Genomic DNA, 21,072 nt, shown 5'->3' on the forward strand with positions numbered 1-21,072 from the left:
GAGGAATGGTCTCTGATATCTTCTCAGGTATTCTCTAAACTCATCAGGCATTATAGAAGAAGACTCAGAGCTGTTATCTTGGGAAAAGGACGTTGCAATAATTGAGTGTCAATAACTGTGGACAACATGAACTAGAGAAAAACATTTATTTCATAATGAGCTTTACCACCCATTTCCACATGTTTTACTTAAATGAAATGTTCTAATTTTGTGAATTTTTTGAAAGATCAAAAGGATAAACAATGCAGATTTATTTTCACAGCCGCCTTTGCTCATATTTACTAAGGGTGCCAATATTTGTGGAGGGCACTGTAAATAGTAAACTATAAGTATAATGTATAAGTATATATAATGTATAACTTATATATAAGTATAATGTATAAGTAATATTATGTTCACTTAAAGAAAATGTAGTATACTTGCAGTATAAAACTACTAAACTAGCAGTTTACTGACAGTATACTTAAAAAGTGTACTTTCATGAACAAAAAAATGTGCTACAAGTATTAACTAATCTGTCAGTATATAAGTTAACTTGTTGTATAGTTGCAGTAAACGAAAAACGTAGTTGTAAACTAGCCGTGTTCTCAAAGTTTACTACTGTTACACTTACTTAAAAGTATATGATTTTACCCTAAAAAGCGGGACAATTTAGCCCCAAGTAGTATTGAAATAATACACTTACGTGTTTACTACTATTGCACTGATATCAGTTTGCTTACAGTACCACAAAAATAAACTTGAACTTTTCTTTTTTGTAAGGGTAATCTCTGGTGTTTCATATGTACCAGTGCTGGATGTTCTTACTGTAAAACTTCTTTCATTATTATGTTTTTTTATCACAAGTAAGCTATATCAAATGTAACCCGATTACCACTGCAAATTGTAGTTTGCCATAAGGCACCTTGAGTGAAGTATGTGATCGCTAATACTGTGTCTGTCCTCCTGTGCACAAAATAGATGTTTTATTGATTTTACTTAATTTGTAGCCTTATTGTTAATTGCAATTACTTTGTTCAGCATGGATGACAAATTTGGAATGAGTCTGGATTCATCACTTCAAAGCTTTAATGTGAAAAATGTCATTACAATGTATTTAAACAAAATGTTATATATACAAAAGCAATGTATTAAAAGACACGTCACTTATGTCATGATGTTGTAGAGATATATCCTCCATGGATGCTTAAATTGTTTCAAATAACCATATATATTTCATTGCTGAGTGAGTTTTTTTTTTTTAAATTAGATATAATGAACATAGGCTGATGACTTCCACCTCATAGATCAATGAGTTACAATTGGTACAGATATTGGTTCTGAACTGGTTGTTTTCTCTGTTAGTAACTGGTTTCCCTCATACGTGAGGGTTGTAGTCTTGTTTATTAGGGTTTCATTAGATTTGAGCTTGGCATTCTCAATAAGTAATTTTTCATTCTCTTTCACAAGGTCTGTATTATTGCTTATTAACTGGTTTCTCTCTTTCACAAGGTATGTATTATTGCTTATTAACTGGTTTCTCTCTTTCACAAGGTCTGTATTATTGTTTATTAACTGGTTTCTCTCTTTCATAAGGTCTGTATTATTGTTTATTAACTGGTTTTTCTCTTTCATAAGGTCTGTATTATTGTTTAGCAATTGGTCTCTCTCATTTGTAAAGATCTTAATGTCAATTTCATGTTGGTGAGTCTCTGTGTTGAGCTGGACGCGCAGCACTATGATGACAATCAGCAGAAGAACACACAGCAGCACCAAACACACCGCAGCTGCTCCGTACATTCTCTTCCACACAGAATCACGTCCTAAAAACAACAGATATGAAAGAAAAGTTTCTAAATCTTAGTTTACAATTCTGAAAATGTTCTCTGTGTGTGTTAGTGTGTTAGAGTCTGTATACCTGTGCACTGAAGTCTCTTTGCATCTGAGTCCTCCATGCCTCTTCTGAGATGATCATTCATAATGTCTGCATTGGAATAGATCGCCTCTTCATCTACTCCGTCCATCTCTTGTGCTTCAGTGATGCTCATATTGATGTAAGTACTCTATCTCAGAGGAATACAAGTGCTAACTGTTGTTTGTTTCCCTGTGGTTGTCTTCAAGTGTGTTACTCTACTCAGTGCTCTTCTACTTTTTAAAGTGCATAAAAAGAAGAAGTTGAGGTCCAAGTGTCAACTTTAAACACGCAACATCAAGTATACAAATGCTGTATTTTTCAAACATTTTTTTTTTTATTGTAGCAGTCGATTTAATTGCGCCAAAAACGTCAAGTCTTGTAAGTAAAAAAGCACTACAATACTTTTCTTGCACCTTAAATAAACACAATAATTTCACAAACATTTTAGTCAAGATGAAAATAGTAATAATATTAACATTTAAACTGTGACACTAAACATTTAAACTGTGACACTTCTTATTTTTTAAGAAATAATAATACAATACAATGCCAAACTACTTGTCAATGCTTCCCCCCCAGAAAGTTTAGTTTTTAAGGAGACTTTAAGACCAAAATATTATTAAACAATACTTATTTTCAAAATGTTTCTCAAACATTTTCAAGGTAAATAAAATAATCCAGAGTATTTTTGAATGAGTATCATTACATTTTCCTGGGTTTATTCCATTTTACCCAACTGGTGGAAAGAAAAAATACATTTAATAATCTTGAGCTGTCAGAAAGCTTAGATTTTTAGAGAGATTATTATTATTTTTTTTTTTTTTTACTTTAAACCCCACAACAAACTAATAATGTTCTTTTTTTTTAGTGTAATCAGGTTACTTTGTTGATCATAGAGTGAAATGGTCTCTGTCTCACACTTCTTATGAAATGACAGTTCTGTACCTTAACATATACTGACATACCTGTCTTTCACATGTCTTTCAGTAAGATCACTCAATGACATGTGAAGCTACTATGAACTTTTTATAAGGGGACAACCCTGAGAAGCAGGAGACTCAAGCAAAAGACCTGATATAAAAAACCCTATTGCTATATAAAAGTAAATTAAGACACAAAAGAGATCTGATATATATATATATATATATATATATATATATATATATATATATATATATATATATATATATATATATATATATATATATATATATATATATACTTAGGTTAGTTCCGTGTAGAAGATGATTATATAACGTTTGTGTCAAACATCAAGAAGTTTTAATGATAAAAATGGCATGAACAAAATGTTTAGTTTCTTCTTGAATGTGTGTTTAGCACCTAAACCATGTAATGAAACCATCTGAATGTGTGAAATCCACGATCATGCAACACCCACATTATAAGTTCTAGAATAGTTTAGGGAATTCAATAAGATGTTTTTCACAGTCCACAAACCATTTATTAGACAATTATATTGTTTTCACTCAATTTCTCTCTTATGTCTGAGTACAGGAATATCATTATGTAGGAGGCATAAAGATATGATGAGAGGAAATTCAGCAATAAATTGATTTAAAATGGATAGTCATTATATTCAATGTTTTGAAAAACTGAATAAATACAGTGTAAAGTGACATGCGAACAGAGGAACATGATTTGACATTGTTCTGATTTGGCATTGCATAGACTGAAGAGAAATTCTGCAGCCTCTTCAAACAATGTAGTGTCAGTTATACATCTCACTGACACTAGTGGGGGCTATTTAGCAATCTTAAAGTGATAGTTGCAAAGTTGCACATTCTGTCATTGTTTTTCTACTGTGTACAGTAATGATAATCAATTCTCGTGGTTCATATTTTTTTCTCTGGTCAAAAATATTTGAAATGTTTCAGAATAGCTGACAAAGCCATATTGTCATCTTGGATTTATAAGGTTTCTGACATTTTTGTCAAAATTGAGTTATTCACATGTGCTTATTCTGTGACAACTTATTTACATTATGTGATGTTTTTAAGTTGTGCACATTTTGGGACTTTTTTTTTTTTTTTAGGAAAAAAAAAAAAGTTCTCTCTACAAAGAAGTATGGAATACAAAAGCTTTAATACAGTGCCATCCACAATTATTGGCACCCTTAGTAAATATGAGCAAAGCTGGATGTGAAAATAAATCTGCATTGTTTATCCTTTTGATCTTTCATTCAAAAAATTCACAAAATTCTAACCTTTCATTGAAGGAAAACAGTTGAAAGAGGGGGGAAACTCACATTATGAAATAAATGTTTTTCTCCAATACATGTTGGCCACAATTATTGGCACCCCTAGAAATTCTTATGAGTAAAATATCTCTGAAGTATATTCCCATTCATATTTACATTTTTTTTAGCACACCAGGGTGACTAGGAGCATGAAATTCCCTTAATCATTCATCACAATGAGAAAAAACAAAGAATATAGTTCTGATGTGCAGCAAAAGATCGTTGAGCTTCACAAAATAGTAAGTGGCTATAAGAAAATACCTAAAACATTGAAAATCCCCATTTCCACTATCAGGGCAATAATTAAGAAGTTTCAATCAACTAAACATGTTACAAAGCTGCCTGGAAGAGGACGTGTGTCTAAATCGTCCTAATGTGAAGTGAGGAGGAAAGTTTGAGTGGACAAAGACTCTCCAAGGATCACAGCTGGAGAACTGCAGAGATTAGTTGAGTCTTGAGTCTCAGAAAGCCTAAAAAGAATTATCAAACAGCACCTACATCCCCACAAGATTTTCGGGAGGGTTTCAAGAAAAATCCTCTGCCCTCATCCAGAAACAATCTCCAGCATAATTCAGTTGTCAGACACGACTGGAACTTCAAACGGGACCGGCTTCTATGGTCAGATGAAACTAAAAAAAGAGCTTTTTGGCACCAAACCCACCAGATGGGTTTGGTGCACACATGGATAAAAAGTACCCCATGCCCATGGTTAAATATACTGCCCGAACTTTAATGTTGTGGGCCTATTTTTCTGCTGGAGGTCCTGGACATCTTGTTCAGATACATGGTATCATGGATTCTATCAAATACCAACAGATAAAAAATCAAAACCTGACCGCTTCTACTAGAAATCCAATAATGGGCAGTGGTTGGATCGTTCATCAGGACAATGATCCAAAACAAACATCAAATCCAACACAAAAATGGGTCACTGAGCACAAAATGAAGCTTCTGCCATGGCCATCCCAGTTCCCTGACCTGAAACCTAAAGAAAATGAGTGGAGTGAACTGAAGAGAAGAAGCACCAACATGGAGCTGGAATCTGAAGGATCTGGAGAGATTCTGTATGGAGGAATGGTCTCTGATCTCTCCTCAGGTGTTCTCCAAACTCATCAGGCATTATAGGTGAAGTCTCAGAGCTGTTATCTTGGGAAAAGGAGGTTGCAAAAAGTTTTGAATAAAAGGGTGCCAATAATTGTGGCCAACGTGTTTTGGAGAAAAACATTTATTTCATAATGTAAGTTTCCCCCCACTTTCAATTATTTTCCTTAAATGAAAGGTTATAATTTTGTGAATTTTTCAATGAAAGATCAAAAGGATAAACAATGCAGATTTATTTTCACAGCTGCTTTTGCTCATAATTACTAAGGGTGCCAATAATTGTGGAGGGCACTGTAGCTCTATATCTCAAAACACAAAAGAAGGTGTTTTGAAGAATATGGGTAACCAAACAGTTGATGGACCCACTGACGTCCATAGTATGGAAAAAAAAATACTATGGAAGTCAATGGGGTCCATCAACTGTTTGGTTCCTAACATTCTTCAAAAAATCTTCTTTTGTGTTCAGCAGAAGAAAGAAAGTCATTCAGGTTTGGAACAACTTGAGGGTGAATAAATGATGACAATTTTTTGCGAAGTGAACTATACCTTTACCAGTTCATGTTTGTAGGTCTATTGTTTATTTACCATGATAACTGTAGTTTCCGAAAAAAAAAAAACAACAAAAAAAAAAAAAACTTTATTTTCACTTTGTGTTATTTTCTATATTTCTGATGACTGTGTGGCTCATACAAACTTGCTAACTACTAACTTGGGACTGTACCATATACTGTTATTCATCAGTGTTAGTGATATTTTTACAATTAGTGTGTATGGGAAAGTTAGAGGGAAGGTAATTGTGTGTCTCAATTTTTGAGAAATAAATTTGCTATGTTCAAATTCCTAAAAATTTGGGTTGGAGTTTAATTAAAATGGAAAAATGTGGGTCACACTGCCGAACCAGTTGAGAACCACTGCCCTTACTGATGTTGGTTTGTAGACAGAAGGGACATGTCCTTTTACGGACTTGTAGAAGGGAAGAGTAGCCTACAGCCTGATTGCTATGCTAAACTTTTTAATTTATTGTTTTGGTAATGGTCATGAAAGCTTGTATTTATAATCCATCTATGTCTTGATTGGCTTCATCTGTCAACTTCTTAGGCTGATAGAAGACTGTTTAGGGTACCAGAAAAATGCAGTTTTGGTAACTGGTTTTGGATACAAGACAAAATGCATGTCTTCTGACGGGATCTGGTAAAGAGATTGGACCTAATATACTTGGGGTGGACATCTAAAGGAGTTTTTCAGATCTGAATCTATCTGCTCATATAGTGTCTCAGTATTAGTCATATTTTATTGAGTGTTGTCGATTTGATAGTGTTTCGTCTTATGTAGACAAGAAACAAAAAGAATAATTCATTTGGGAAACTTTAATAAATGGTCAGAGACAGAACATGCACGCACATGCTCAGCATTCTCTCTACTCTTCTCTCCTCTTAATTCACAACTACAACTAGGAAACATGAGTGTCATCTAGTGGTGCAAAATCGTCATGTTTAGCAACGTTTAAGTAGAGTTATTTTTCTTATTTTCTAGAGTTTTATGTTTTTTTAGTTTAGATTGGGGTGTCCAGTCCTGAACCTGTCCTGCAGAGTTCAGCTCCAACCCCAAATAAACACACCTGAAGCAGCTAATCAAAGTCTATAGGCGTACTAGATACTTCCAGGCAGGTGTGTTAAGGGAAAGTTGGAGCTAAACTTTGCAGGACAGTGGCCCTCCAGGATTGAGTTTGGACACCGCTGGTTTAGATGTTATGAAATGTTATTTTCTTCTAAGTGTTAAAAAATAAAAGTTATCTTTTCACTTGTTGATAAGATGATACATTATAAGATATTTCAGCATCTCGTGACTTTATAGCGTATTTTGGAATTTCATCATTTGATTTGCTTGTACTGCCCTTGCCTTTCTACTTTCTCTGTGACTTAGCAGGATTATTATTACTTATTCTTAGCCTTCTTTTTTATGTTGGAACAATTAGCCTACTTTGTTATACCATCTTGCTGTTTGTTTGTTTATTATCTTGAATTATTGCTTAACTGTAGCCTCTTTTGTATTTAAAGTCACTTCATTACCACGGACAGCGGTCATGACGTTCTATATTTTCTTCTCATGCGTATTTGTTGTAATTACACAAAACATGTGTAAAATACACAAGTATTTTTCTGTTTTGTAATGACTGTGTAGATATGAAGGTTGACTTCATGAATATGATAAGTTTAGGCTAGTTCACTTTTTGTTTAATATAGTAACATTTAAATGTTGAGTAACATGTTTTTTCACTGTTACAACACGTGGTGGCACTGCAGACCATGACTTTGAGAGTCATCTGCGCTCCTCCTTTACAGCAACAGAACATGCGTTGAAAGGGTGCAAATAACCAAAGCTTATAGTAGCTTCTGCGTCGGGATTTCTGGGTTGTATCGAGAGAGGTCTGTTTAGTTGTTTTAATCGCTTTTACACGAAATAAATCGCACGACATTTTCTTGCACAATCATGGATGTCACAGAATCTTATGGCTTCTGGATCGTTTTATTTCTGTCTTTATGGAAATCTTCGCTTGGCCAGATTGTCTATTCCGTCTCCGAGGAGGTAAATAAAGGAACCGTGATCGGGAATATAGCAAAAGAGCTCAAGATCAGTGCTCAGGAACTAGAATCTCGCATGTTTCAAATTATGCCTGGATCAAATGCAAAGTATTTTGATGTAAATGTGAAAACGGGGTCGCTGTTTGTCAAAGACAGGATTGATCGTGAGGACTTGTGTGGCAATAATCAGAAATGTACATTGAATTTAGAGGCTCTTGCTCAGAATCCTCACAGACTTTATCGGCTAGAAATTATAATTGTGGATGTGAACGACAATGCTCCGTTTTTTCCTGACAGCACATATGTTGTAAATGTTACAGAAATTGCAAATGAAGGAGAAAGATTTCCTCTTCCAATAGCAAAAGATTCAGATGTCGGCAGTAATTCTCTGAAAGATTACAAACTCAGTTCAAATGAATATTTTTCGTTAGATGTTCATAGCGGGCAACAGAGTATATCTGCTGAGTTAGTACTACAGAAAGCTTTAGACAGAGAGAAACAAGCCGTTATTCACTTAATACTAACCGCTATTGACGGAGGAAAACCTCCCAAATCTGGAACCTTGAGTATTGTTGTTAACATCATGGATATAAACGATAATACGCCTATTTTCAGCAAATCTTTATACAAAGTTAAGGTGAAGGAAAACACACCAATTGGAACCAAAATCATTTCTGTTTCTGCCAGTGATTTGGATGAGGGCATCAATAGTGCAGTCCAGTATTCATTTCTTGGAAATACTGATGAACTGAACCGGTTTACAATTAACTCTAACTCTGGGGAAATTGTTGTTCAAGGACAAATTGATTACGAGGAAAACTCTGCAATTGAACTCCGGATTCAGGCGAGAGATAAGGGCAGCCCTCCAAAAAGTACACACTGCAAAGTTTTGATAGAAGTTGTGGATGAGAATGACAATGTGCCAGTGATAGTTACGACTCCTCTGTTGGAAAGTGTGAAAGAGGACTCAAAACCGGGAACTGCTGTTGCTTTAGTCACAGTTTCTGATAAAGATGGAGGTAAAAATGGTGTTGTGCATTGTGTTGTACAAGGTTCTTTTCCTTTTAAACTGGAGAAGTCATATAACAATCATTATTCTCTAGTGGTAGACGGACCTCTGGACAGAGAGAGTGTTTCTCAGTATAACATCACAATTACAGCTGCAGATGAAGGTACTCCGCCTCTCTCCAGCAGCACTGTTATAACTGTACATATCTCTGATGTTAATGACAATGCCCCACATTTCCCAGCACCCGTTATTAACGCTTTTCTAAGTGAGAACGGTCAAGCTGGAGGTCTTGTGACAAAAGTGACAGCTCATGATTCAGACACTGGTGAGAACGCAGAACTTTCATATTCACTGTTAGACAGTTCCAGCTCCAGTGTTCCTATAACAACACTGATAAATATAAACTCTTTGAGTGGAGAAATTTTCAGTTTGCAATCATTTAATCACGAAGAAACGAAACGATTTCAGTTTGAAGTGATGGCAACAGACTCTGGTGTTCCTCCTCTGAGCAGTAATGTGACTGTAAATGTGTTTATTCTGGATGAGAATGACAACCGTCCAGTTATTTTAGCGCCTTATTCTGACCCTGGATCAGTTAATACTGAGAACATTCCCTACTCTGCTGAAGCGGGATACTTTGTAGCCAAGATCAGAGCTGTTGATGCTGACTCTGGATATAACGCTCTTCTGTCTTATCATATGAGTGAACCCAAAGGAACTAATCTTTTCCGCATTGGAAGCAGCACTGGAGAAATAAGGACTAAGAGACGAATGAGTGACAATGACTTAAAAACTCACCCACTTCTTATTACAGTGTGTGATAATGGAGAGCCATCACTCTCAGCCACTATGTCCATGGATGTTGTGGTTGTTGAGAATCTGGATGACATAAAGACATCATTCAGAGAAATTCCTGTGAAAGAGGAGAGTTTTTCCGATCTGAATGTGTATCTGCTCATCGCTATTGTCTCGGTATCAATCATCTTTTTACTGAGTCTCGTGGGTTTGATAGCAGCTAAATGCTACAGGACAGACGGCAGTTTCAGCAGGTACAGCGCTCCAGTGATCAGCACCCATCCAGACGGAAGCTGGTCTTTCTCTAAATCTACTCAACAGTACGACGTGTGTTTTAGTTCAGACACAATAAAGAGTGATGTAGTCGTTTTCCCCTCGCCGTTTCCACCAGCAGACGCGGAGTTGATCAGCATTAATAGTGGAGAAGACACTTTTACGCGCACACAAACTCTTCCAAACAATGGAAAGGTAAGACATTGTAACTTGTGTATTGCTATTCACATCTACTGCACTTGACTTGAAATATTTATTTATTTATTTTTCATGATTATGTTGAGCTTTTTTTATTCTCTAAGCTCTTTTGACATGTTGTACTTTATATGCTTATAAAATTATTTATATATATATATATATATATATATATATATATATATATATATATATATATATATATATATATATATATATATATATATATATATATAATATATAAAGGTTTCACCCAAACGTATCCAAACTTAAGATAACAAGTAAAATACTAGACGCTGTTGACAAGTTAGAAACGTCTTTTTTAATTCTTACTTGTTAGGATGATACAATAATTTTTGCAATTTATTTCAGCATCTCGTGACTTTAGTGTAATATTAGTATCACTGTACAGCTTTCCAATTTCAACACAGAGTTTGAATCACTTGTACTGCCTTGTTGGTTTCTTAGTGACTCTTGTCTTTGGCACACTGCAGGACTTTTGTGGTAATTTAGTCTACTTAAAGATTTTTTTTCTCCCTATGTTGGAATAATTATCTTGTATACCACCCCGTTGTTTGTTTGTTTATTAGCTTTTGCTTTATTGCTAAACTGTAGCCTATTTTGAATTTAAAAAGCAAAATAACTTCAGTACTACGGACAGCGGTAGTGACTTATTTTTCTTGTCATTATTCGTTAATTTGCTGGCATACACAACACACAACTTTTTGTTCTGTTTCGTAATGATTGCATAGATGTGAAGGTATTAGATGTGAATTTATAAAGACGGTGATATGTTTAGTTCACTCTCTCTTTTATAGAAAAGTTTATAAAGTAACATCTCATTGTTTTTTCACTGTTACAACACGTGGTGGCACTGCAGACCATGACTTTGAGAGTCATCCGAGCTCCTCCTTTACAGCATCAGAATATGCGTTGAAAGGGTGCAAATAACCAAAGCTTATAGTAGCTTCTGCGTCGGGATTTCGGGTTGTATCGAGAGAGGTCTGTTTAGTTGTTTTAATCGCTTTTACACGAAATAAATCGCACGACATTTTCTTGCACAATCATGGATGTCACAGAATCTTATGGCTTCTGGATCGTTTTATTTCTGTCTTTATGGAAATCTTCGCTTGGCCAGATTGTCTATTCCGTCTCCGAGGAGGTAAATAAAGGAACCGTGATCTTGAATATAGCAAAAGAGCTCAAGATCAGTGCTCAGGAACTAGAATCTCGCATGTTTCAGATTATGCCTGGATCAAATGCAAAGTATTTTGATGTAAATGTGAAAACTGGATCGCTGTTTGTCAAAGACAGGATTGATCGTGAGGACTTGTGTGGCAATAATCAGAAATGTACATTGAATTTAGAAGCTCTTGCTCAGAATCCTCACAGACTTTATCGGCTTGAAATTATAATTGTGGATGTGAACGACAATGCTCCGTTTTTTCCTGACAGCACATATGTTGTAAATGTTACAGAGAATGCAAATGAAGGAGAAAGATTTCCTCTTCCAATAGCAAAAGATTCAGATGTCGGCAGTAATTCCCTGAAAGATTACAAACTCAGTTCAAATGAATATTTTTCTTTAGATGTTCATAGCGGGCAAAAGAGTATATCTGCTGAGTTAGTACTACAGAAAGCTTTAGACAGAGAGAAACAAGCCGTTATTCACTTAATACTAACCGCTATTGACGGAGGAAAACCTCCCAAATCTGGAACCTTGAGTATTGTTGTTAACATCATGGATATAAACGATAATACGCCTATTTTCAGCAAATCTTTATACAAAGTTAAAGTAAAAGAAAACACACCAGTTGGAACCAAAATAATTTCTGTTTCTGCCAGTGATTTGGATGAGGGCGTAAATGGTGAAATTCAATATTCATTTCATGGAAATACCGATGAAATGAATCTGTTTAGCATTAATTCTAACTCAGGGGAAATTGTTGTTCAAGGACAAATTGATTACGAGGAAGATTCTGCAATTGAACTCCATGTTCAGGCGAGAGATAAGGGCAGCCCTCCAAAAAGTACACACTGTAAAGTTTTAATAGAAGTTGTGGATGAAAATGACAATGTGCCAGTGATAGTTACGACTCTTCTGTTGGAAAGTGTGAAAGAGGACTCGAAACCGGGAACTGCTGTTGCTTTAGTCACAGTTTCTGATAAAGATGGAGGTAAAAATGGTGTTGTGCATTGTGTTGTACAAGGTTCTTTTCCTTTCAAACTGGAGAAGTCATATAACAATCATTATTCTCTAGTGGTAGACGGACCTCTGGACAGAGAGAGTGTTTCTCAGTATAACATCACAATTACAGCTGCAGATGAAGGTACTCCGCCTCTCTCCAGCAGCACTGTTATAACTGTACATATCTCTGATGTTAATGACAATGTCCCACATTTCCCAGCACCCGTTATTAACGCTTTTCTAAGTGAGAACGGTCAAGCTGGAGGTCTCGTGACAAAAGTGACAGCTGATGATTCAGACACTGGTGAGAACGCAGAACTTTCATATTCACTGTTAGATAGTTCCAGCTCCAGTGTTCCTATAACAACACTGATAAATATAAACTCTTTGAGTGGAGAAATATTCAGTTTGCAATCATTTAATCACGAAGAAACAAAAAGATTTCAGTTTGAAGTGATGGCAACAGACTCTGGTGTTCCTCCTCTGAGCAGTAATGTGACTGTAAATGTGTTTATTCTGGATGAGAATGACAACAGTCCAGTTATTTTAGCGCCTTATTCTGACCCTGGATCAGTTAATACTGAGAACATTCCCTACTCTGCTGAAGCGGGATACTTTGTAGCCAAGATCAGAGCTGTTGATTCTGACTCTGGATATAACGCTCTTCTGTCTTATCATGTGAGTGAACCCAAAGGAGCTAATCTCTTCCGCATCGGAAGCAGCACTGGAGAAATAAGGACTAAGAGACGAATGAGTGACAATGACTTAAAAACTCACCCACTTCTTATTACAGTGTGTGATAATGGAGAGCCATCACTCTCAGCCACTATGTCCATGGATGTTGTGGTTGTTGAGAGTCTGGATGACATAAAGACATCATTCAGAGAAGTTCCTGTGAAAGAGGAGAGTTTTTCCGATCTGAATGTGTATCTGCTCATCGCTATTGTCTCAGTATCAGTCATCTTTTTACTGAGTCTCGTGGGTTTGATAGCAGCTAAATGCTACAGGACAGACGGCAGTTTCAGCAAGTACAGCGCTCCAGTGATCAGCACCCATCCAGACGGAAGCTGGTCCTTCTCTAAATCTACTCAACAATACGACGTGTGTTTTAGTTCAGACACAATAAAGAGTGATGTAGTCGTTTTCCCCTCGCCGTTTCCGCCAGTAGACGCGGAGTTGATCAGCATTAATAGTGGAGAAGACACTTTTACGCGCACACAAACTCTTCCTAACTCTGAGAAGGTAAGACACTGGTGATTTCTCCTTATATATTTATATTTATTTGAAACAAGTTTTCAAGCTTGAAGAAATTTTATATCTCTCATTACATTTGCTTTGGAATTTCCATTATATGCCCACAACTCTGTATTTCATCTTATTGTATTTTTCGATTCAGAACCACTTGTTTAATAGTTTCTGGAATTCTGACCAGCGTTACATTTTACTATTGGAATATTTGATCTGCCAACAATGATGGAGGAATGTTTTATTCGCTCTTTCCATTAATAATGTACAAAAAACCTCATTTAACTTTCATTAAAAATGACATCTTTTTTCTATTTCACCAAGTATTCCCTTTCTGAAAATGTTGAACGTCAACCTCAAGAGGTCAAGCTAAATTTTATGTGAGCTCTTTCATATTCTTTTTATTTTCCATTTAGTTTGCAACCTACATTTAGGACTTATTCACAAAACCTATGCAAAAACCTATTCAGAACGATGATGATGGTGATTATTATTATTAGACCATTATTATTATTATTCTGTGTTTGATATTTTCTGATTATCAGATTTCCTAAAGCAGAATTTCAGAACTGGACAGCGACATTTACGGTTATTATGTGAAAAATCCCTTAGTTTTGTCGGCGGTTTGTTTTGTTAATGATTTAAACACGAACCTACTAAGTTAAAGTCTTTCCTCTACGTATGTGCGTTTATTTTTGCAAAACGTCTACTCTAGATCATGTGAAGCGTATTCATTTTGGAATGTGATTAGTAGAGAGTTCATAACCTCATCACACAAATCCTACTTTTCCTCTCTGTTCTATTTGGTCGTGGAAGTGCGTTTTAAAAATGAAAAGAGAGAGCTTTTATTTTCTTTCATTTGAAGCTATTCCTGGAGAAACATGAATATTGCATTGCGATTCCATTAAAAAACACCTGGAGTCGCTGTTTACCGTAAAAATTTAGAGGACCATAATTACTGGCGTATTTGTATTTTTCCTCCTTCCAAAGCACCATTCTTAAACCTTCTCATATCAGCGGTGTCTTCTGCGGTTGTGTAGTGAAGCGCAATCCAGCTGGTTTTATTTGTTTTGATTCAATGTTTATTTGTTTCATTTAGATTTTGAATAGTTGTTTTTGAGCAGAGATGAATCAGTATTTTGGATCCATATGGGCTGCAATTCTGCTGTCTTATTGTTGGACTTTATCCTCCGGTCAGATTGCCTATTCCGTCTCAGAGGAAGTGAATGTGGGAACCGTTGTCGGCAATATAGCAAAAGATCTTCACATCAGTGTGCTGGAACTGGAACCTCGCATGTTTCAGATTGTACATGGAACCAACAAAAGGTATTTTGGGGTTAATTTAAAGACTGGGACTCTGTTTGTGAATAATCGAATTGACAGAGAATCGCTCTGCTCTGCTGATGAGAAATGCACAATGCTTTTAGAAGCGATGGCTCATAATCCATTGAGTCTGTATAGAATAGAAATAAATATAATTGACATCAACGATAACGCTCCATCGTTTCCGATTAGCAGTCAGATACTGAACATAACAGAAGTGTCCTCTCTTGGAGAGAAATTTTCTCTTCCTTTGGCTGAAGATCCAGATTCAGGCAACAACGCGGTTAAAACCTACAAGCTTAGTCCAAACGAGCACTTCTCTCTGGATGTGCAGAACATAGAACAGAGTGTTACTGTCGAACTGGTGCTGATTAAAGCTTTAGATCGAGAAAAACAGCCTGTCATTCATCTAACACTGACTGCTGTTGATGGAGGGAAACCTGCAATGTCTGGAACATTAGAGATAACCGTCAATGTTTTGGATGTTAACGACAACTCTCCGGTTTTTAGCAAATCTCTTTACAAAGTAAAAGTGAACGAAAATATAGCCATGGGGTCCCAAATCATCTCCCTTTCTGCCTCTGATTTAGATGAGGGAATAAATAGTGATATAACATTTTCTATTATCAAGCAAGGCAGTAGCAAAGCGTCAGATCTGTTTTCAATTGATTCCGATAGTGGACTTATAACAGTTAAAGGTAATATTGATTATGAAGAAAATGCTGCTGTTGAATTGAGGGTGGAGGCCAAAGATAAAGGCCAACCTCCTAAGAGTTCACAGTGTAAGGTGTTAGTGGAAGTAGTTGATGTGAATGACAATCCACCTGAGCTGATGGTGACTTCTTTGGCCAGTACTATTAAAGAGGATTCAAAAGTCGGAACAGCTGTGGCACTAATTACAATCTCTGATAAAGACGGAGGTAAAAATGGAATAGTGCACTGCAATATTGTAGGTCAGGTGCCGTTTAAGATTGAGTCCTCTTATAAAAACTACTACTCTTTAGTTGTGGATGGAGCACTGGACAGAGAAGAAATTGCGAATTTCAATATCACAATAATAGCTTCGGATGAAGGGACCCCTTCACTCTCTAGTACCAGTGTTATCACAGTTCATATATCTGATGTGAATGACAATGCGCCACGCTTCCCAGAAGCTGTGATGAACGTGTATCTGAAGGAAAACAGCCCAGCAGGTGACATTATAGCAACCGTGACCGCGCAGGATCCAGATATCAACAAGAACGCTCATATTTCGTATACTTTTACTAGCAGAGACAAAACTGTGATTCCATTGATTTCTATGATTGACATAAATAGTGAGAGTGGAGACTTGTTCAGTAAGCAATCATTTAACTACGAAGATATTAAATCATTTCAGTTTGAAGTGATGGCAACAGACTCTGGTGTTCCTCCTCTGAGCAGTAATGTGACTGTAAATGTGTTTATTCTGGATGAGAATGACAACAGTCCAGTTATTTTAGCGCCTTATTCTGACCCTGGATCAGTTAATACTGAGAACATTCCCTACTCTGCTGAAGCGGGATACTTTGTAGCCAAGATCAGAGCTGTTGATGCTGACTCTGGATATAACGCTCTTCTGTCTTATCATATGAGTGAACCCAAAGGAACTAATCTCTTCCGCATCGGAAGCAGCACTGGAGAAATAAGGACTAAGAGACGAATGAGTGACAATGACTTAAAAACTCACCCACTTCTTATTACAGTGTGTGATAATGGAGAGCCATCACTCTCAGCCACTATGTCCATGGATGTTGTGGTTGTTGAGAGTCTGGATGACATAAAGACATCATTCAGAGAAGTTCCTGTGAAAGAGGAGAGTTTTTCCAATCTGAATGTGTATCTGCTCATCGCTATTGTCTCAGTATCTGTCATCTTTTTACTGAGTCTCGTGGGTTTGATAGCAGCTAAATGCTACAGGACAGACGGCAGTTTCAGCAGGTACAGCGCTCCAGTGATCAGCACCCATCCAGACGGAAGCTGGTCCTTCTCTAAATCTACTCAACAGTACGACGTGTGTTTTAGTTCAGACACAATAAAGAGTGATGTAGTCGTTTTCCCCTCGCCGTTTCCACCAGCAGACGCGGAGTTGATCAGCATTAATAGTGGAGAAGATACTTTTACGCGCACACAAACTCTTCCAAGCAATGGGAAGGTAAGTTGTAACTTGTGTAATACTATTCACAGTTACTGCACTTGACTTGCAATATTATTTTTATTATTATTATTATTTTGCATCATGTTCAGTGTTCTTATTTTCTAAGCTCTTTTGACATTTTTATTTTAGATGCTTATAAAATTACATTTTATATCATTCTTTAAATCATTCTATAACATTCTATAAACATTTCTAGTTTAGATGCTTATACATGTATGTATGTGTGTATATATATATATATATATATATATATATATATATATATATATATATATATATATATATGTATATATAGGCTAATTTAAAAGTAAAAGTTCACCCAAGCGCATCCAAACTCAAGATAACAAGTAAAACACTAGACGCTGTTGACAAATTCTTTATTTTAAATTCTTACTTGTTAGGATGATACAGTTTTTTTTTCAGATGATACAGTTATTTCACTACAGGACTGCCTATAGACCGACTTCTGTGGTACTTTAATCTAAAGTTTTTTTTTTTTTTTTTTTTGTATGTTGGAATAATTACCTTTTACCACCCTGCTGTTTGTTTGTTTATTATCTTTTGCTTTATTGCTAAACTGTAGCCTATTTTAAATTTAAAAAGCAAAATAACTTCAGTACCACGGACAGCGGTAGTGACTTATTTTTCTTGTCATTATTCGTAAATTTGCTGGAATACACAACACACAACTTTTTTTTTTCTATTTCGTAATTATTACGTAGATGTGAAGGTTTAGATGTGAATTTAAGAAGACGGTGATAAGTTTAGTTCACTTTCTCTTTTATAGAAAAGTGTATGAAGTAACATCTTATTGTTTCATCACTATTACAACACGTGGTGGCACTGCAGACCATGACTTTGAGAGTCATCTGAGCTCCTCCTTTACAGCAACAGAACATGCGTTGAAAGGGTGCAAATAACCAAAGCTTATAGTAGCTTCTGCGTCGGGATTTCGGGTTGTATCGAGAGAGGTCTGTTTAGTTGTTTTAATCGCTTTTACACGAAATAAATCGCACGACATTTTCTTGCACAATCATGGATGTCACAGAATCTTATGGCTTCTGGATCGTTTTATTTCTGTCTTTATGGAAATCTTCGCTTGGCCAGATTGTCTATTCCGTCTCCGAGGAGGTAAATAAAGGAACCGTGATCGGGAATATAGCAAAAGAGCTCAAGATCAGTGTTCAGGAACTAGAATCTCGCATGTTTCAGATTATGCCTGGATCAAATGCAAAGTATTTTGATGTAAATGTGAAAACGGGGTCGCTGTTTGTCAAAGACAGGATTGATCGTGAGGATTTGTGTGGCAATAATCAGAAATGTACATTGAATTTAGAGGCTCTTGCTCAGAATCCTCACAGACTTTATCGGCTTGAAATTATAATTGTGGATGTGAACGACAATGCTCCGTTTTTTCCTGACAGCACATATGCTGTAAATGTTACTGAGGATGCAAATGAAGGAGAAAGATTTCCTCTTCCAATAGCAAAAGATTCAGATGTCGGCAGTAATTCTCTGAAAGATTACAAACTCAGTTCAAATGAATATTTTTCTTTAGATGTTCATAGCGGGCAACAGAGTATATCTGCTGAGTTAGTACTACAGAAAGCTTTAGACAGAGAGAAACAATCTGTTATTCACTTAATACTAACTTTTGTATGTTGGAATAATTACCTTTTACCACCCTGCTGTTTGTTTGTTTATTATCTTTTGCTTTATTGCTAAACTGTAGCCTATTTTAAATTTAAAAAGCAAAATAACTTCAGTACCACGGACAGCGGTAGTGACTTATTTTCTTGTCATTATTCGTAAATTTGCTGGAATACACAACACACAACTTTTTTTTTTCTATTTCGTAATTATTACGTAGATGTGAAGGTTTAGATGTGAATTTAAGAAGACGGTGATAAGTTTAGTTCACTTTCTCTTTTATAGAAAAGTGTATGAAGTAACATCTTATTGTTTCATCACTATTACAACACGTGGTGGCACTGCAGACCATGACTTTGAGAGTCATCTGAGCTCCTCCTTTACAGCAACAGAACATGCGTTGAAAGGGTGCAAATAACCAAAGCTTATAGTAGCTTCTGCGTCGGGATTTCGGGTTGTATCGAGAGAGGTCTGTTTAGTTGTTTTAATCGCTTTTACACGAAATAAATCGCACGACATTTTCTTGCACAATCATGGATGTCACAGAATCTTATGGCTTCTGGATCGTTTTATTTCTGTCTTTATGGAAATCTTCGCTTGGCCAGATTGTCTATTCCGTCTCCGAGGAGGTAAATAAAGGAACCGTGATCGGGAATATAGCAAAAGAGCTCAAGATCAGTGTTCAGGAACTAGAATCTCGCATGTTTCAGATTATGCCTGGATCAAATGCAAAGTATTTTGATGTAAATGTGAAAACGGGGTCGCTGTTTGTCAAAGACAGGATTGATCGTGAGGATTTGTGTGGCAATAATCAGAAATGTACATTGAATTTAGAGGCTCTTGCTCAGAATCCTCACAGACTTTATCGGCTTGAAATTATAATTGTGGATGTGAACGACAATGCTCCGTTTTTTCCTGACAGCACATATGCTTGTAAATGTTACTGAGGATGCAAATGAAGGAGAAAGATTTCCTCTTCCAATAGCAAAAGATTCAGATGTCGGCAGTAATTCTCTGAAAGATTACAAACTCAGTTCAAATGAATATTTTTCTTTAGATGTTCATAGCGGGCAACAGAGTATATCTGCTGAGTTAGTACTACAGAAAGCTTTAGACAGAGAGAAACAATCTGTTATTCACTTAATACTAACCGCTATTGACGGAGGAAAACCTCCCAAATCTGGAACCTTGAGTATTGTTGTTAACATCATAGATATAAACGATAATAAGCCTATTTTCAGCAAATCTTTATACAAAGTTAAAGTAAAAGAAAACATATCAATTGGAACCAAAATAATTTCTGTTTCTGCCAGTGACTTGGATGAGGGCATCAATGGTGAAATTCAATATTCATTTCTTGGACATGGAAATACTGATGAACTGAACCGGTTTACAATTAATTCTCACTCTGGGGAAATTGTTGTTCAAGGACAAATTGATTACGAGGAAAACTCTGCAGTTGAACTCCGGGTTCAGGCGAGAGATAAGGGCAGCCCTCCAAAAAGTACACACTGTAAAGTTTTGATAGAAGTTGTGGATGAGAATGACAATGTGCCAGTGATAGTTACGACTCCTCTGTTGGAAAGTGTGAAAGAGGACTCAAAACCGGGAACTGCTGTTGCTTTAGTCACAGTGTTCTGATAAAGATGGAGGTAAAAACGGTGTTGTGCATTGTGTTGTACAAGGTTCTTTTCCTTTTAAACTGGAGAAGTCATATAACAATCATTATTCTCTAGTGGTAGACGGACCTCTGGACAGAGAGAGTGTTTCTCAGTATAACATCACAATTACAGCTGCAGATGAAGGAACTCCGCCTCTCTCCAGCAGCACTGTTATAACTGTACATATCTCTGATGTTAATGACAATGCCCCACATTTCCCAGCACCCGTTATTAACGCTTTTCTAAGTGAGAACGGTCAAGCTGGAGGTCTCGTGACAAAAGTGACAGCTGATGATTCAGACACTGGTGAGAACGCAGAACTTTCATATTCACTGTTAGACAGTTCCAGCTCCAGTGTTCCTATAACAACACTGATAAATATAAACTCTTTGAGTGGAGAAATATTCAGTTTGCAATCATTTAATCACGAAGAAACGAAACGATTTCAGTTTGAAGTGATGGCAACAGACTCTGGTGTTCCTCCTCTGAGCAGTAATGTGACTGTAAATGTGTTTATTCTGGATGAGAATGACAACATTCCAGTTATTTTAGCGCCTTATTCTGACCCTGGATCAGTTAATACTGAGAACATTCCCTACTCTGCTGAAGCGGGATACTTTGTAGCCAAGATCAGAGCTGTTGATGCTGACTCTGGATATAACGCTCTTCTGTCTTATCATATGAGTGAACCCAAAGGAACTAATCTCTTCCGCATTGGAAGCA

The 21,072-nt window shown here is 36.4% G+C and overlaps 3 protein-coding genes and 1 pseudogene across 4 annotated transcripts in view; 3 read left to right on the forward strand and 1 right to left on the reverse strand.

Moving 5' to 3' along the window:
• Positions 1 to 1,156: 1,156 nt before the first annotated feature.
• On the reverse strand, positions 1,157 to 2,094 carry LOC125262883. The gene is made up of 2 exons (XM_048181725.1): positions 1,898 to 2,094; positions 1,157 to 1,802 (listed from the first exon to the last, which is right to left on the reverse strand). Exons 1-2 carry the CDS (start codon positions 2,025 to 2,027, stop codon positions 1,288 to 1,290), a joined length of 645 nt encoding a protein of 214 aa, XP_048037682.1. The 5' UTR covers positions 2,028 to 2,094; the 3' UTR covers positions 1,157 to 1,287.
• A 5,543-nt stretch (positions 2,095 to 7,637) lies between these two features.
• Positions 7,638 to 21,072, forward strand: part of LOC125259513 (protocadherin alpha-C2-like) — an 82,678-nt gene continuing 69,243 nt past the window's right edge. Inside the window, exon 1 of one of the 2 annotated variants that reach the window (XM_048177175.1) lies at positions 7,638 to 10,106. In XM_048177175.1, coding sequence (XP_048033132.1) covers positions 7,743 to 10,106 — 2,364 coding nt within the window. In that variant the 5' untranslated portion in view covers positions 7,638 to 7,742. Of the gene's footprint in view, positions 10,107 to 10,398; positions 13,537 to 21,072 lie in introns of those variants that run through there. The other variant, XM_048177182.1, reaches the window with a different exon arrangement.
• On the forward strand, positions 17,355 to 18,985 carry zgc:123181 (uncharacterized protein LOC735300 homolog). Its single transcript, XM_048181835.1, has 2 exons — positions 17,355 to 18,694; positions 18,974 to 18,985. The coding sequence occupies exons 1-2, from the start codon at positions 18,074 to 18,076 to the stop codon at positions 18,983 to 18,985; spliced, it is 633 nt and encodes a 210-aa protein (XP_048037792.1). The 5' UTR covers positions 17,355 to 18,073.
• LOC125259546 lies at positions 18,880 to 20,433 on the forward strand (annotated as a pseudogene).

Source organism: Megalobrama amblycephala, linkage group LG2, assembly GCF_018812025.1.
Source record: "Megalobrama amblycephala isolate DHTTF-2021 linkage group LG2, ASM1881202v1, whole genome shotgun sequence".
Lineage (NCBI taxonomy): Eukaryota > Metazoa > Chordata > Actinopteri > Cypriniformes > Xenocyprididae > Megalobrama > Megalobrama amblycephala.

Coding starts and splice junctions, on each gene's coding strand:
- LOC125262883 (XM_048181725.1), bottom strand. CDS start 2,027: ATGAGCATCACTGAAGCACAAGAGATGGACGGAGTAGATGAAGAGGCG. Junction 1,803..1,897: donor AAAGAGACTTCAGTGCACAG/GTATACAGACTC, acceptor TGTTGTTTTTAG/GACGTGATTCTGTGTGGAAG.
- zgc:123181 (XM_048181835.1), top strand. CDS start 18,074: ATGGATGTCACAGAATCTTATGGCTTCTGGATCGTTTTATTTCTGTCT.